Source organism: Pongo pygmaeus, chromosome 4 (assembly GCF_028885625.2).
Source record: "Pongo pygmaeus isolate AG05252 chromosome 4, NHGRI_mPonPyg2-v2.0_pri, whole genome shotgun sequence".
NCBI lineage: Eukaryota > Metazoa > Chordata > Mammalia > Primates > Hominidae > Pongo > Pongo pygmaeus.
In genome coordinates, this window is record NC_072377.2 from 79070823 (window position 1) to 79088360 (window position 17538).

Sequence of the window (17538 nt, forward strand, 5' to 3'; positions counted from 1 at the left end):
ATAAATAAGCCTTATTTTTTATAGAAAATAAGAAAGCAGTAATACCTGACAGTTTGCAAATATAACATTTGATATTTTCAAATTAAGCAAAATTGTGAGGAACAACTGTGAAAGACTTTGAAATGGGCAAAAATATTACTAGTGTCCTTTCAAAGTAATGGAGAGCTGTCATTTATGGTACCCTTGGGAGAGTACTATTTTATCATATAGACACTTTTGCCTTTCACAACTCTTTTAGTAAAAAACTGAGTAGTATAAATAATTCTTGCTCATAGAGATGCAAATGAATTTCGTCTGGTGCAGAAGCACTGATTATTAATCTGTGGATACTGACCAGTTTTGCATATATTTGCAAATCATTTCAGTATTCTTCAGATTTCCCTTTGAACCAGTGTTTTTATATTTTACCTCATTAATGAATGAATGAAATAAAATCAGTGACATGTGTTCATCTGTATGAGTTATTATTTTATACCTTAAAAAGTACTTCTCTAATAACTTCAAATAAATTATACTATAAAAAAGTTTGTTCAAAAAATTATCGAATATGTTCTGTTCACAACATCCAATACTAAAATCAATTTATGTTGCTTTAACTTAAGGCATCCATTAACTACATACCTTGAATGAAGAGGTGGATGTTGCAGAGTAGCCACTTGCTCCAGACACCAGGGACACCATTGAGCCATGTCGACGCAAGCTGGATTCAGAACCATATCCAGATTCAGTCTAAAAAAAAAAGTAAACTATGTGAAAAGAATTTAAATAAAAAATACTTGAGAAAACAAAAGGTTTCCTATGAATTAACAAGGTTATTATAACAATTGGGAGTTTGGGTGCACATAAGATATATAGTCAATCCACTGACATAAGCAATGCCTTTCAATTCCTAAATGCCATTTAATTTAGAAATTTATTGAATACCTACTATGTGCTGGGCTAGTGGTCACAAAGACTGTTTAATAATAGGAAAACTAAAGTAGTCAAATTCATAGACAGAAAGTAGAATAGTTACCAGGGGCAGGGAAAAGAAGAATGGGTAGTTATTATTTAATGGACACAGAGTTTCAGCTGGGGAAGATAAAAAAGTTCTGAAGATGGATGATGGTGACAGTTGAACAATAGTGTGAATGTACTTAATACCATAGAACTGTAAACTTAACAGTGGTCAAAATGGTAATTTTATGTATTCTCACCCATTCTTAACACATCACAATTACAGCATTTACCATTCACAATAGTTTGTGTTTTGTTATTGCTACTGGACTTGGATCTTTCTGGAAGCAGCTTGTATCTTTTAAATTTTTGTAACCACCTCGACAGTTCATGGCACGAAGTTTCCAATTTTGCTAGTCTGTTAAGTCAGCATCCCATGGAAGATAACTGATGGGGATGATACTCTTCAGGGCATAAATTTTATATTTTACCTTCTCTAATATAAATGCAATATAACAATATAGACAAAGGAATTAAACATTTGAACTCCAAGTAACTAAAACCAGGTATTTTGGATCTCTGATTATTTTCTACTGTTACTTTTAAAAAGTACAGTGAATTAGGCCGGAAGCGGTGGCTCACGCACGCCTGTAATCCCAGCACTTTGGGAGGCCAAGGTGGGTGGATCACTTGAGGTCAAGAGTTTGAGATCAGCCTGGCCAATATGGTGAAACCCTGTCTCTACTAAAAATACAAAAATTAGCCGGGCATGGTGGCGGGCACATGTAATCCCGGCTACTCAGAAGGCTGAGGCAGGAGAATCGCCTGAACCCAGGAAGTGGAGGTTGCAGTGAGCCGAGATTACGCCACTGTACTCACTCCAGCCTGGGTGACACAGTAAGACTCAGTCTCAAAAAAGTACAGTGAATTAATATGCTTGTGTAGAAAAACCAAGGCATCTGTATTATATCCTTTGACAATATATCATATCTATTATGGTTTGACTGATTTCAATCCTGCTCCTCTGTACTATTATGGTTCTAGATAAGTATTTATATTGAACAGCTTTCCTTCATTTGAATGTGAAAAACAAACCCGTAGGTTTAGTAAACATCAATTTTTTTAAATACTTAGAGATCAACAGTGAAAACAAAGGAACAAAAAGCTACATTGTATTTAATTTTAATTCTACTCAATAAACAAGTGGTAAAATAATATCTAATTATTTTTAGTATCAAACCTATGGTTACAATGAAAAATTATTTAAAGTTACAAAAATTTCAAGATTAATATTAGGAAACAAAATTACATACAATGTGTTATAGAAAATATATCCATTGACATTTTATAGCCTCTGTGGTCTAATTCCTGAAAATCTATTACATTTCCTATATAGCTGTTGGTTTACCCATATTATTCTAATTGGAAAATATTCTTTTTAGCTATAAGAATACTAAGCTTCTATGGTTTAATTAATAAATAAAATTTTTATGTTCATTTTTATGTAAATGATATTAGCACTAGTTTATTACATTTTCCAGTTAGTATCACTTCATTTACCTTAACTTTAATATTCTAGGATCTCAGAGCTTCTGGAATGGTGGCACCCAAGCAAAAAAAAACTAACGTGCAATTTGCAACAAAATGGAAGCAAATTTACAAAGAAAAGAGGAGACTGAGCACACATTAATTTTAAAAAATAGTTGGCCAGGCACGGTGGCTCACGCCTGTAATCCCAGCACTTTGGGAGGCTGAGGCAGGCGGATCACAAGGTCAAGAGATTGAGACCATCCTGGCTAACACGGTGAAACCCTGTCTCTACTAAAAATACAAAAAATTAGCCGGGCGCGGTGGCGGGCGCCTGTAGTCCCAGCTACTCAGGGGCTGAGGCAGGAGAATGGTGTGAACCCGGGAGGCGGAGCTTGCAGTGTGCTGAGATTGCGCCACTGCAGTCTGGCATGGGTGAAAGAGCGAGACTCTGTCTCAAAAAAAAAAAAAAAAAAAAATAGTTACAAGAGGAAAAGATTATAATCAACACCAAGAAAGAAACAAGCTGTCATTAACCTAGACTGGGTTTTAAAACCAAACTGTTAATTCATTAACCTTAAATTCATTTAAAGTTGCAGAGGACCTAATGGTACCTAAACTTAAAAGAACAAAGCACATTCCAAAAATCTTCCCTTGTGTCCTATTATCTCTTCAAGGTAGATTGGCTTTATATTTGTATGATAATTACATTTTGTTTCTTATCAAATAATCCCCCATCTTTATTATCTTTATCCATAAATGTTTCTAAATCCTACTTTATACTAACTGATAGAAATTCAATGTTCCAGCCATCTAGGATCTTCCGCTTCGCAGACTAATGGTCTTTTTGTCAAAAAACATCCCTACCCCTACTTCCACCTCCAGTCTACAGTACGTAAAATTCAGGTTATCTGGGATTTTGAAAACCTCTAAATAGAAACCGAATAATAATAATAATAATAATTATTATTATTATTATTTTGAGACAGAGTCTCACTGTCTCTTGCCCAGGCTGGAGTGCAGTGGCACAATCTCGGCTCACTGCCACCTCTGTCTCCTGGGTTCAAACGATTCTCCTGCCTCAGCCTCCCCGGTAGCTGGGATCACAGGCGTGTGCCACCATGTCCAGATAATTTTTGTATTTTTAGTAGAGACGGGGTTTCATCATGTTGGCCAGGCTGGTCTTCAAACTCCTAACGTCAGGTGATCCACCTGCCTCGGCCTCCCAAAGTGCTGGGCTTAACAGGCGTGAACCACCCTGCCTGCCCAAAATAACCTGGAATTCTTTAAACCTCCTGCCCTGGACCAGTGTGGTGGCTCGTGCCTCTAGTCCCAGCTACTTGAGAGACTGAGGCAGAAGAATCACTTTAGGCCAGGAGTTTATGGCTGCAGTAAGCTCTAAACGCACCCCTATACTGAAGCCTAGGTGACAGAGCAAGAAGACCCTGTCTCTTAAACAAGCAAGTAAATCAAAAATAGCCTGCTGTCCTCTATATTACCTTGAAACAGTAAGAGCCCATAGTCACCATAAAGTTTGGTTCCTGGCAGCATTAAGTGCTGAAAAGCTATCAGAAACTAGATAAGTTCATACAAATGTAAGAAAAAATGGAAAAAAAAAAAAAAAAAAAAAGCAAGGGTAAAAAGAATAGTAGAGATTAGAAGTGGCAGTAACAATGGCAAGGAACAGCAACAAAGAGGGACAATTCTCTGAAAGTACAACAGTAACAATCTCAAAGGAGGAGGAAACTTGTCCCCACCCCCAACATCAATAATCAGATGGATTTGGTTAAAACGGAAAAAAAAAAAAAAAAAAAAAGGAGGACAAGAGGAGGAAAGGAATCTGCAACCAAAATAACAGCTCATGAAAAAAGAAATGGACACCTTCAGGCAGACACTAGGAATTTATCCATATGAAAACAAGTAGCCTCTTAAATTTCAAACTTCTAACACCTACCAGTTGCCAAAGTAAAATGGTCACACTTTTTAATAATGCTTGCTTATAAAACATTCTATCTATAAAAAGTACTTCAATATGTTCTCAACTCTTAATTGGCTAACAAATTACACATAATTTTAAGACAAGGTGGAATCAAAGCTCTTCTCCGAGACTTACATGACTCCACCTCTCAAAGCAATGTCTTAGTGAAGAAGGAATGTAAACATTCTGGAGCCAGGAAAACGATTAATGAAAAGGTAATCAAAAGCACGTACTTTATGGTATGCAAATTATGCCTCAAGAAAACTGATTTTTAAAAAAGAAAAAACTAATCTATGACAAACAAGAGCAGGCCAGAGTACAATGGGGGCACTGAATACAAAGAGGTAGAAGAAAATGTGGGAAGTGTAGACTACATTTGTCTACACTAAACTCAAACTGTACAATTAAAATGGGTACTTTTTAAGAATGTAAATGTAAATTGTATCCCAATAAAGTTGATAAAGAAAAAAAGTTAAGCTTGTTTCAACATAACAGAATCACAGCAAAATGGAATTCTAATTATAGCAATCAGTTCACACACAAAAAAAGTTCTAGACTAGGTGCAGTGGCTCACACCTGTAATCCCAGTACTCTGGAGGCCAAGGCAGGAGAACTGCTTAATCCCAGGAGTTCAAGACCAGCCTGAGCAATAAAGTGAGACACCATCTCTACAAAAAATTTTTTTTAAAGTTAGTGGGGCGTTGTGGTGTGCTCCTGTAGTCCCAGTTACTTGGAAGGCTGAGGCAGGAGGATCCCTTGCATCCAGAAGTTCGAGATAGCACTGAGCTAGGATTGTGCCACTGTACTCCAGCCTGGGTGACACAGACAGACTATCCCAAACAAACAAACAAACAAGCAAAAGACTTACTGTTTTTCAATTTTAATTTTAGGTTCAGGCAATACATGTGCAGGTTTGTTACACGGGTAAATTGCATGCTGCTGGAGTTTGGTATAAAATAATTTCATCACCCAGGACGTGAGCTTAGTGCCTGATAGGTATATTTTTGTCCCTCGCCCTCCTCCCATCCTCCACCCTCAAGTAGGGCCCGGTGTCTATTGTTTCCCTCTTTGTGTTCATATGTACTGAATGTTTACCTCCCACTTTTAAGTGAGAACATGTGGTATTTGGTTTTCTGTTCCTGTGTTAATTCACTTAGGATAATGGCCTCCAGCTGCATCCATTTCATGAAGAAGGGAATTAGCACCCATTCCAGACTTACTACACTGAAGAGGTGGTCCAGCAGGCAGAGGGAGCTCAGGAAGCACTTTGGATGAACAATGCTTCTGTGGCCCTGCTATGTGAGCTCTGCCACGGCAGGAACTGTTGGCATCAACCACCTGATTCCTTCCCGTGTTATGGGGTTGGAAATGAACTAATTAGAGCTAATGTTGGACATAAACTTATTAGATAAGCTCCATGATTTGGCCTGTGTGTTCTCATTTCGCTCTCACTTATAAATGGAAACATGCGGTATTTGTTTTTCTGTTCCTGCATTAGTTTACTAAGGATAACGGCCACCAGTTCCATCCATGTGGCTGCAAAGGACATGATCTCACTCCTTTTTATGGCTGTGTAGTATTCCATGGGGTATATATGCCACATTTTATTTATCCAGTCTACTGTTGATGGGCATTTAGGTTCATTCCATGTTTTTGCTATTGTGAACAATGTTGTGATGAACATAAACACGCATGTGGTCTTTATGGAGGAATGATTTATATTCCTATGGGTATATACACAGTAATGAGATTGCTGGTCAAAGGGTAGTTCTGCTTTAAGTTGTTTGAGAAATCACCAAACTACATTCTACAGTGGCTGAACTAATTTACATTCCCACCAGCAGTGTAAAAGCATTCCCCCCCCCCTTTTTTTTTTTTTGAGAGGAAGACTTGCTCTGTCACCCAGGCTGCAATGCAGTGGCTCGATCTCAACTCACTGCAAGCTCCACCTCCAGGGTTCACGCCATTCTCTCGCCTCAGCCTCCTGAATAGCTGGGACTACCGGCGCTAGCCACCACACCTGGCTAATTTTGTTTTTGCATTTTTAGTAGAGACGGGGTTTTGCCGTGTTAGCCAGGATGGTCTAGATCTCCTGACCTCGTAATCCGCCTCTCTTGGCCTCCCAAAGTACTGGGATTACAGGCGTGAGCCACCACGCCCCGCCAAGCATTTCCTTTTCTCTGCAACCTCACCAACATCTGTTATTTTCTGAAGTTGTAATAATAGGCATTCTGATTGGTGAGATGGTATCACACTGGTTCTGATTTACATTTATCTAACAAACAGTGATGTTGAACACTTTTTCACATGCTTGATGGCAGCATGGATGTCTTTTGAGAAGTGTCTGTTCATATCCTTTGCCCACCGTTTAATGGGGTTGTTTAGGTTTTGCTTGATTAAAGTTCCTTATATTCTGGATATCAGACCTTTGTTGGATGCATAGTTGGCAAATACTTTCTCTCTTTCTGTAGGTTGTCTGTTTACTCTGTTGATAGTTTCTTTTGCTTTGCAAAAGCTCTTTAATTAGGTTTCACTTGTCAATTTTTGTTTTTGTTGCAATTGCTTTTGGAGACTTCTTCATGAAATCTTCATCAAGGCCTATGCCTAGAACAGTATGTCCTAGATCTTCTACTTAGGTTTTTATAGTTTTAGAACTTACATGTAAGTCTTTAATCCATCTTGAGTTAATTTTTGTACAAAGTGAGAGGAAGGCATCCAGTTTCAATCTTCTGCATATGGCTAGCCTGGTATACTAGCACCATGTATTAAATAGGGAGGCTTTTCCCTATTGCTTATTTTTGTCAACTTTTTCAAAGAACAGATGGCTGTGGTTGTGAGGCTTTATTTCTGGGTAATCTAACCTATTCCACTGGTCATGTGTCTGTTTTTGTACCAGTACCATGCTGTTTTGTTACTGTAGCATTGTAATACAGTTTAAAATTAGGTAGTGTGATACCTCCAGCTTTGTTCTTTTTGCTGAGGATTGTTCTATTTGGGACCTTTATTGGTACCATACGAATTTTAAAATAGTTTTTTCTAATTCTGTGAAAAAAGACATTAGTAGTTTGATAGAAACGGCAATGAATCTGTAAACTAATTTGGGCATTACAGCAGTTTTAACAATATTGATTCTTCCTACCCATAAGCACGGAATGTTTTTCCATTTGTTTGTGTCATCTCCAATTTCCTTTAGCAGTGTTTTATAATTCTCATTGTAGAGATCTTTAACACTTGCCTGGTTGGCTGTATTCCTAGGTACTTAATTCCTTTTGTGGTTACTGTGAATGGGACTGCATTCCTGATTTGACTCTCAGCTTGGATGTTATTGGTGTATAGAAATGGTACTGACTTTTGTTTTATCGAGATAGGGTCTCGTGCTGTCACCCAGGCTGGAATGCAGTGGCGTGATCATGGCTCACTGCAGCCTCAACCTCCTAAGCTCCAGTGGTCCTCCTGCCTCAGCCTCCACAGTAGCTGGGACTACAAGTGCATGCCACTACACCCAGGTAATTTTTTGATTTGTTGTAGAGATGGGGTCTCACTCTTTTTGCCCAGTCTAGTCTCCAACTCCTGGTCTCAAGTGATCCTTCTGCTTCAGCTTCCCAAAGGGTTGGGATTACAGGCATGAGCCATGGTGCTTGGCTTGTGGTACTGATTTTTGTACATTGATATTATACCCTGAATTTGTGTATTGGTTCTAGGAGCCTTTGGGTAGAGACTATGGGGTTTTCTAGGAATAGAATAATATTTATTATCTGTGAAGATAGTCTGACTTCCTCTTTTCCAATCCAGATGCCTTTTATTTCCTTCTCTTGACTTATCGTTCTGGCTAAGAGCTTCCAGCATTATGTTCAATAGGAGTAGTGAGAGTGGACATCCTTGTCTTTTCCTGGTTATCACATGGGGTATTTCCAGCTTTTGTCTGTTCAGTATTACATTGGCTGTGAGTTTGTCAAAGATGGCTTATATTGTTTTGAGGTATGTTCCTTCAATGCCTAGTTTGTTGAGGTTTTTTTTTTTGGTTTTTTTTTTTTTTATCATGAAGGGATGTTTAATTTTATCTAAGGCCTTTCCTGTGTCTACTGCGATGATCATGTGTTTTTCATTTCTAGTTCTGTTTATCTGATGAATCACATTTATTGATTTGCATATGGTGAAACAACCTTACATTCCAGGAATAAAGCCTACTTGATTATGGTGGTGTTGTGACGTGCTGCTGTATTCAATTTACTAATATTTTGCTGAGGATTTCTGCATCTTCATAACATTGTGTTATGTTATAATTCTATTAGATTTGCTGGGAAGAAGAATACTGAATTTGGGGATGGGTCTTCATATGCTGATACTTATCACCACTGACACTTGAGGGATATTGGCTTGAAGTTTTTTGTTGTGTCTCTACCAGGTTTTGGTATAAGAATGATGCTCGCCTCATAGAATGAGTTAGGGAGGAATATGTACTCCTTAATTTTTTCCGGAATAATTTCAGTAGCATTGGTACCAATTCTTCTTTATACATCTGGTAGAATAGAACTATGAATCCATGTGGTCCACAGCTTTTTCTGATTGGTAGCCTTTTTTTTTTAATTACTGATTCCATTTCTGAACTTGTTATTGGTCTGTTCAGGATTTTATTTACTTCCTGGTCAAACCTCGGAAGGTTTTATGTTTCCAGGAATTCACCTACTTCTAGGTTTTGTAGTTTTTGTGCAGAGGTTTTTAATCTCTGAGGGTTTTTTGTATTTCTGTGGGATAAGTGGTAATGTCACCTTTGTCATTTCTAAGTGTGTTTATTTGGATCTTTTTTTCATTAGTAGTCTAGCTAGAAGTCTATCAATCTTATTCTTCCAAAGAACCAAGTTTTCATTTTGTTGATTTTCTGCACAGATTACATGTCTCAGTTTCATTCAGATCAGCTCTCATTTTATTTGATTTATCCTGCTGGCTTTGGGGTTGGTCTTGTTTTTCTAGTTCATCATGGTGATGTTAGGTTGTAAATTTGTGATCATTCTAACTTCTTGATGTAGGCATATTTTTTGGAGGTTTTGTTCATTATTTAAAATTCTATCTCTTTTATTTCTGTCTGTCTGCACTGATTCAAAGGAGTGGTCTTCAAGCTATGAGATTCTTTCTTCAGCTTGGTCTTTTCTGCTATTAATACTTCCACTGTGCTCTGAAATTCCTGTGGTGAATTTTTCATTTCCAGAAGTTCTGTTTGGTTCTTTCCTAAAATGGCTATGTCATCTTTCAACCCTTGGACTGTTTAACTGTGTTCCTTGGACTGCATTTCAAACTTCTCTTGTTCGTCAAGAAGTTTCCTTGCCATCCAGATTCCGAATTCTGTATCTATCATTTTAGCCATTTCAGTCTGGTTCAGAGCCATTGCTGGGGAGCTAGATGGTCATCTGGAGATAAGCAGACACTGACTTTTAGAGTTGCTAGACTTCTTGTGCTAATTCTTTCTCAACTCTGTGGGCTGGTGTTTCTTTAATCTTTGAAGCTGCTGTCTTTTGGATAGGGCTTTCTTTTTTTATATTGTTTGAGGCTCTTGAGGAATTGACTGTGGTGTAAGTTGGGTTTAGTTGATTGGTTTCGTTTCTGGACACGTTAAGGGGGCCAAGGCTTAGTTCAGCACTCCTTAGCGATGTGTTCTAATCCTGGGGGGCTGAGACCAGGATTACTGTCTGGCCCCTCTAGAGGTTAAGCACCTGCTGTACTAGAGGGATAAGGCGTTCCCAGTCTGCTGGTAAAAACACTCTGATGGGGGCTGCTGGCAAAAGCACTCTGGTAGGGTGGTGGTGGCTCCCTCACCCTGCACATATGCACAGGTGGGGCCGTGGGGGTCCTTGCTCATGTGCACACCAGCAGGGTACCTGCAGGTGTCCTCATATATTTGTGTACCTATGGGGTCTGTGCATGCATGCATGCCAGCTGGGGCAGCGGCAGTTCCCTGTGTGAAAAATTCTTTTTTTTTTTTTTTTGAGACGGAGTCTCACTCTGTCACCCAGGCTGGAGTGCAGTGGTGCAATTTTGGCTCACTGCAAGCTCCACCTCCTGGGTTCACGCCATTCTTCTGCCTCAGCCTCCCGAGTAGCTGGGACTACAGGCGCCTGCTACCATGCCCGGCTAATTTTTTTGTATTTTTAGTAGAGACCGAGTTTCACCGTGTTAGCCAGGATGGTCTTGATCTCCTGACCTCATGATCTGCCCGCCTCGGCCTCCCAAAGTGCTGGGATTACAGGCGTGAGCCACTGCACTCGGCCACCTGTGTGGAAAATTCTTATGAAAGAATGAGGTGTATTAAAATCCTAGAGCAAAGGTATCATGTTAGGTCCTTTACCTAAAATGGCTCTAGTTTCTTCTTTTCTGAGACACAATGCTAGCTTTGTAAGTGTAGTACTCTATTTCTCATACTGGTTTTGGTAAAGGTTTCGTTTTCCTTCCCTTTCCCTTTTCTTTCTTCCTTTCACTAGATTTAAATATGGGAGACTACAATTAAAAATAAGAATCTCTCTGTAACAGATGAAAATAAAAGGTATTTCAGAAATTACTTAGATACCTATGTGTGATTCATTTCTAAGCAAAATTGGATTGTCCTTTTAAATATAATACCCCCTACAACTTATAATCCATATTTTATAATATTAAACACATTTTGGACATTTATTTGAAAATATTCAAAACTCAACAGTTTGAATATATGTATTTTTTCTTTTGAGACAGGATATCACTCTGTTACCCAGGCTGGAGTGCAGTAGCACTGCTGCTTGCAGCAGCCTCGATCTCACAGGCTCAGACAATCCTCCCATCTCAGCCTCCCAAGTATGCTGCATGCTGGGACTAATGGCATGCAGCAAGATGCCCTGCTAATTTATTTTTATTTTTTACTTTTTTAAAGACGGGGTCTTATTACGTTGTCTAGGCTGGTCTCAAACTGCTGGGCTCAAGCGATCCTCCTACCTTGGCCTCTCAAAGTCCTGGGATTACAGGCAGGAGCCACTGTACCTGGCCCAGTATGAAGTTTAAATCCAAATGAATCCACCCTATTCATGTCCAGTATTAATGAGTCTTAAACAGAGCAAGTCAAAACTACTGATTTTTTTAAATGATCTTAAAACAAAATATAAACATTAAACACTTTACTAACGGTGTCTTCACTATATGTCTTATGCCCTTATGTATTTCTTCAAGTTCCACTATTTCAAAACAAGTAACATCATCTTACAACAAAGACATGATAAAACAAGACTCCATTTCAGCAAAATCGATGCAACACATTTTAAGTGATGGGTAACAGATAAATGTGGAGGCTACGAGTTTAGTACACTTGTACTTCTAAGTCTAATAAAATTTCATTTAAATAAGTTTCATTATATACTGCATAAATAATTCCAATGAAAAAGAAAACAGGCCAGGCATGATGGCTCACACCTGTAATCCCAGCACTTTGGGAAGCCAAGGCAGGTGGATTACCTGAGGTCAGGAGTTTGAGACCAGCCTGGCCAACATGGCAAAACCCAGTCTCTACTAAAAATATAAAAATTAGCTGGGTGTGGTGGTGCATGCCTATTGTCCCAGCTACTTGGGAGGCTGAGGCAGGAGACTCGCTTGAACCCGGGAGGCAGAGGTTGCAGTGAGCTGGGATCGCAGCACTGCACTCTAGCCTGTGCAACAGAGTGAGACTCTGTCTCATTAAAAAAAAAAAAAAGAAAAGATAGTATACTCATGAATCCTACTTCCATTGTTATTCAATTTAATAATGAGGGTTCATTATGCCAGTAACTACAATAACTACAAATATAAAAATTTTGAGTTTTTAACAAATACAAATATACACACAAATGCACCCTCATTGTTTAAAAATTAGTCATTCTGGTAATGTCTACAATTGCGCTAATGATGCTGTCATTGTGTGAAATTTCCTGAATGGTCCTACCATAACCATATTGAGAGCAATTTATTACATAAAATAGAGTTATTTCAAATCATTTTGGTGATTTTAGAATAAAAATTAAAGAAAAGTCTCATTATATTACAGGAAGAGCTTACATTCTTAAATTGATTGTCTTTATTTATATGACATGGCTCTCAATTAGTTTTCAATTTCTCTCAAAAATCATACCTATCATCAAAGATATCAGTACCTTTAAAAAGTATTATAGGGACCAAAAATAGTTCTGAAAGAAAAGTTATCAAACTGTTCTAAAAAGTGATAAAAATTTGTTAACACATCTCTTTGGCTTCTCAAGATATCCACTTTGAAAACCCACAGTTTTTATTTGCATTTATAATGTCTGCTTTTTGAGGGTGAAGCAGGGTTAAGGAAGTAAGGATGAAAATGAGAAGAAATTACTCAGTGGTCATAACTGATACAGTGTTAAATGTTCTTAAAATTTGTAACATGCTTTCAAAATCCCAACGGCACCAGTTTTGGGGAGAATACTTTAAAGGCATGCTGGCTTTTTCTTAATTCCACTTACTCTTCCACAAGAAAAAAGAAGGTGAACTCATTTACAACCTCTAATCACCAATCCATTATTTTGAAAACACAAATTCTACCAAAATTAATAATCTGGAATTCAAATATAGTTACTATAGGAGTTATTTTTCCATTTCAACATATTTGCTTTAAGATCCCTCATACAAATTGTTTTGCAAAAAAACTGCTTCCCAGATTTGTTAGTGTTTGTAAGCAGTATTCCTAAGCATGTTCTACATAAATGAAAAATAACATCTTGGGTCAATGAAGCACTTACTGAAACACCTCCTACACAGATCAAGGTTTACTACTTCTGAATACTACAGTAATGAGAACATACCTTTGTTATATTAGGACATATCTTTTTTTTTTTTTTCTTTTAAGAGCAACACTAGCCTGAACATTTTTTTAAATAACAATCTTTTGGCCACTAGAGGAGGTCAGTAATATTTTTCAATTTGAAAGCTGATACAAAGGTTACTACTGGTCAAAAAAAAATAGTAACCTTTAGACTAAATCCAATATATATACCTTTATGCTTTACACTTTGATGCTTTGAGAACATTTAAAAGCATTTCAAATTAAATAATATAGTTCAAAGTTATCAATTAAATAAAATACCAGAAATGTCTAAAAACTGAATTGAACAAAAAGAAAAAGCAAAAAAACCTCTCTTAAAGTTGCAGCTAAATTTGGTAGCTCGGTTTAATTATGTGGAAGATAAACTCATACATTATCACTCTGCACAGTTTGTTCATCAGTCTATCTACCCTCCAAAGAAAGTGGTATAAAACAGTAAAAAGGTCGGCTTTAAAAAAAAAAATAGCACTTGCCTTTTGAAAACCTTCTTCTTTTTCCTAATAACACTCTGTAGCAAGAAGCACAGCAAAGAAATTGAGAGAGAAATTAAGTAACTTCCTCATGGTGTCAAAAATTACCTAGTTATTAATGTCACAGTTCCTCACTCCCACTCCCTTCACCTAAACTACACTGTCTCTCTCCATTTTAATTATGGAAAATGAGAAAATACAAGATTACATGTTAACATAAGCACAATAAAGGATTTTTCTGAAAATAAAATTCTGAAACCCATAATAAAATCAAACAAGCTGACTGTGTTGTGAGCATCCATACATTTAACTTCAATATTACTATTTTAAAACAAACCACATGAGAAGCCAGATACAATATCTAAGAGAGCAATTTAATCAATAAAATTGTAATTTAAAATACGCAATGGGAACAATTTTAGCTTGTCCAGGTCAATATATTATCTGAGGTAAAATTTAGCATGACAATTTCATGCTCATTAATATTAAAATTTATTTAGGCTTTCAAATACTTATGGGTCCCCCACTAGAGAAGTTATAGTCTATAGCAAAAACCCCACAAGGATATGAGTGAGAAAATGGGCTTTTGAATCACTGTAACGGACAATTAGACACATTACTTATTACCTTCCCTGGGCTTCATTTTATCTTTAAAACGATATGGCTAGTCCAGAAGTGTAATTCTCTATACTAAACCTGAATACCAAAACTCAGGCTGAAAATGTACATATACAGTAGAAACCAAATAAGACAGTCCCTTGTTGAAACAGATGGAGAGATATAAAAGAAAACTAACTTTATAAGAAAAGGCTCAACTGACAATGATTTCCAGGAACTGAACCACTCATGAATCAAATAAATTTTAAAACATTTATTTTCAAATAGTATTAAACACGATTTTTATCATATTTCAATGCTCTAAAACCTAGGTACAGTACAATTAACTTCACTGAATACCCTATTTGCTTACCCTCAAGATACTTTTCTCAAATCATGCCGAAAATCAGAACATTTGCAAAAATTAGCCCATAAACCACCACGGGAAAGCTTTTGCAAATCCTAGTCATTCCTGTATCATAATTTAAAAACTAGTATCAAATATAGCAACTCATTTGAAGGTCATTTATGGGAGTTGGTTATTCATTTGGCATTTTCTTCTACTAAACTAGAACATGCGATAAACTTTCCTTTACAGAAATATCTGAATAGGCAAAATGCTAAAGTGAGATGAAGCTGGAAAAATTAACCAGGGCCTATCATACACCCTAGTTCCTGTGTCTTAAGCAATGACTTACCTAACTCAGGGCTAAAAAGCTGAGTGTTACAAGTATACTAGAGAGGAAGAAGAGAGTAAAACATTGCTTATGATCATCCAAAGTAAAACAAATGCCCAAATATAACATGGTACCATAGAAGTAGAGGGCCATAACAGCTGCCCCCATTCTCTGCTTGGTTTCAACCTTCTTTTCTTAAACTTATAATTCAGGGCTTTTGATTCCATAATATCATATATCTGTATCTATGGCTCCCTGTTTCTCTTAGGATCAAGTCCATGCATTGCTAATAAGGTCTTGGTAGAGGTAGAAATACAATTACACTCAACTATCAGCCTCTATATTCATTTAGTATCCAATATTTAAAATGTGTCACAACAGTATTGGTATAAAAGTGTTTTGTTCTACCATGTACAGTCATGCACTGCATGTTTTTGCCAATGACAGACCACCTATATGATGGTGGTTCCATAGGATTATAATACCGTATTTTTACTGTACCTTTTCTGTTTTGATACACAAATAATTACCATTGTGCCACAATTGCCTACAATATTCAGTACAATAGCATGTTACACAGGTTTGTAACCTAGGAGCAATATGCTCTATCATATAGCCTAAGTGTGTAATAGACTATACCATCTATACATAAGTTCACTCTATGATGTTTGCACAACAAAATCGACAAACTGCATTTCTCAGAATGTATCCCTATTGTTAAGAATGTGGGTATTTGTTATAAGGATATACTACATGTTTTGAAACAGTGGAACTATCTTAACCATTAAGAGTACAGTTCAGTAGTGGTAAGTATATCCACTTTATTATACAATTAATCTCCAAAACTTTTTCAGCTTACAAAACTGAAACTCTACACCCATTAAACAGCAACATCCCATTTTTCCCTCCCCCCATCCCTGGCAATCACCATTCTACTTTCTGTATCTATGAATTTGACTACTTTATGCATCCAATATGAGTGGAATCATACAGTATTTATCTTTTGGTGACTGGCTTCACTTAGCATAGTGTCCTCACACTTCAGTAGCATGTGGCAGAATTTCCTTCTTTTTAAAGGTTGAGTGATATTCCATTGAATGGATATACCACATTTTGCTTATATATTTGTCCATCTATGTACACATAGGTTGCTTCCATGTTTTTGTGATTGTGAATCATACCAGGAACATGGGTATACAACTCTCTTCAAGATCCCTCTTTCATTTCTTTTGGGTAAATACCCAGAAGAGGTAGATCATATGTTAATTCCATTTTTCATTTTTTGAGGAATTGCCATACTATTTTTCACACTGGCTGTACTATTTTACATTCCTATCAACAGGGCACAAGGGTTCCAATTTCTTCACATCTTTGCCAACACTTGTTATTTGATAATAGCCACCCTAATGGGTTTAAGGTGGTATCTCATTATACTATTAATTTGACTCTCACTCAGGCTGGAGAGCAATTTTTGTAATTGCTCATGCATTGACTTTTACTAAGATTTTTATTTCTTCATACAGCTTAGAGATATTGTTCAGTATACTTACATTTCACTTCAGAGGACTCGCTTAAGCATTTCTTGCAGTGCGGGTCTAGTAATCTCAGCTCATTGCAACCTCTGCCTCCCAGGCTCAAGCAATACTCACAGCTCAGCTCTCAAGCAGCTGGGACTACAGGTGCACACCACCATGTCCAGCTAATTTTTGTATTTTTTGTAGAGATGGGGTCTCATTATGTTGCCCAGTCTGGTCTTAAACTCCTGGGTTCAAGCGATCCACCTGCCACTGCCTCCCAAAGTGCTGGGATTACAGGCAAGAGCCACTGTGCCTAGCCTTTCTGATTTAGTCTTGGTCAGTGTTGTGTTTCTAGGAATTTGTCCATTTCATCTAGGTTACCCGATTTTATGGCATACAATTTTTCATAACGTCTTACAATTCTTTTTATTTTCTATAGTCAGTAGTACAGTAATCCCCTCTTTTCCCTGGTTTCATGTGCATAGTTTCAGTTACTTGTGGGAAATTCTGATCCAAAAATAGGTGAGTATAGCACAGTAACACATTTTGAGAGGAGGGAGGGAGGGGGAAATAGGGGGAGAGAAGGAAAAAGAGAGAAAGAGCCAGAGTGAGCATGCACATGTGCTCACATTCAAGTAATTTTTACTACAGTATACTGTTATAATCATTCTATTTTATTATTTGTCATTGTTGGTAATCTCTTACTGTGCCAAATTTCTAAAATAAACTATCGTAAGTATGTATGCATAGGAAAAAAATGTATACATATAGAGCTCGGTACCATCTGTGGTGTTTCAGGCATCCACTTGGGGTCTTGGAACATATACCCTTGTGAATAAGGTAGGACTCCTATAACATCCCTACGTTAATTCCGGATGTTGGTAATTTGAGTGTTCTTTTTTCCTTAGTCCATCTAGCTAAAGGTTTGTCAAATTTCTTGATCTTTTTAAATAATCAAGTTTTAGTTCCAATGATTTTCTCTATTGTTTTTCTATTC

The 17538-nt window shown here is 37.3% G+C and overlaps 1 protein-coding gene across 5 annotated transcripts in view; it reads right to left on the reverse strand.

The window, feature by feature from the left end:
* Window positions 1–17538, reverse strand: part of CERT1 (ceramide transporter 1) — a 144781-nt gene that overhangs the window by 58594 nt on the left and 68649 nt on the right. For all 5 annotated transcript variants that reach the window (XR_010126403.1, XM_063664912.1, XM_063664910.1 and 2 more), the window contains one exon: window positions 622–729. Coding sequence is in view for 4 of the 5 variants with exons in the window: in XM_063664912.1 (XP_063520982.1) it covers window positions 622–729 (108 nt within the window). In the remaining variant the exon portion in view is untranslated. The remainder of the gene's footprint in view (window positions 1–621; window positions 730–17538) is intronic.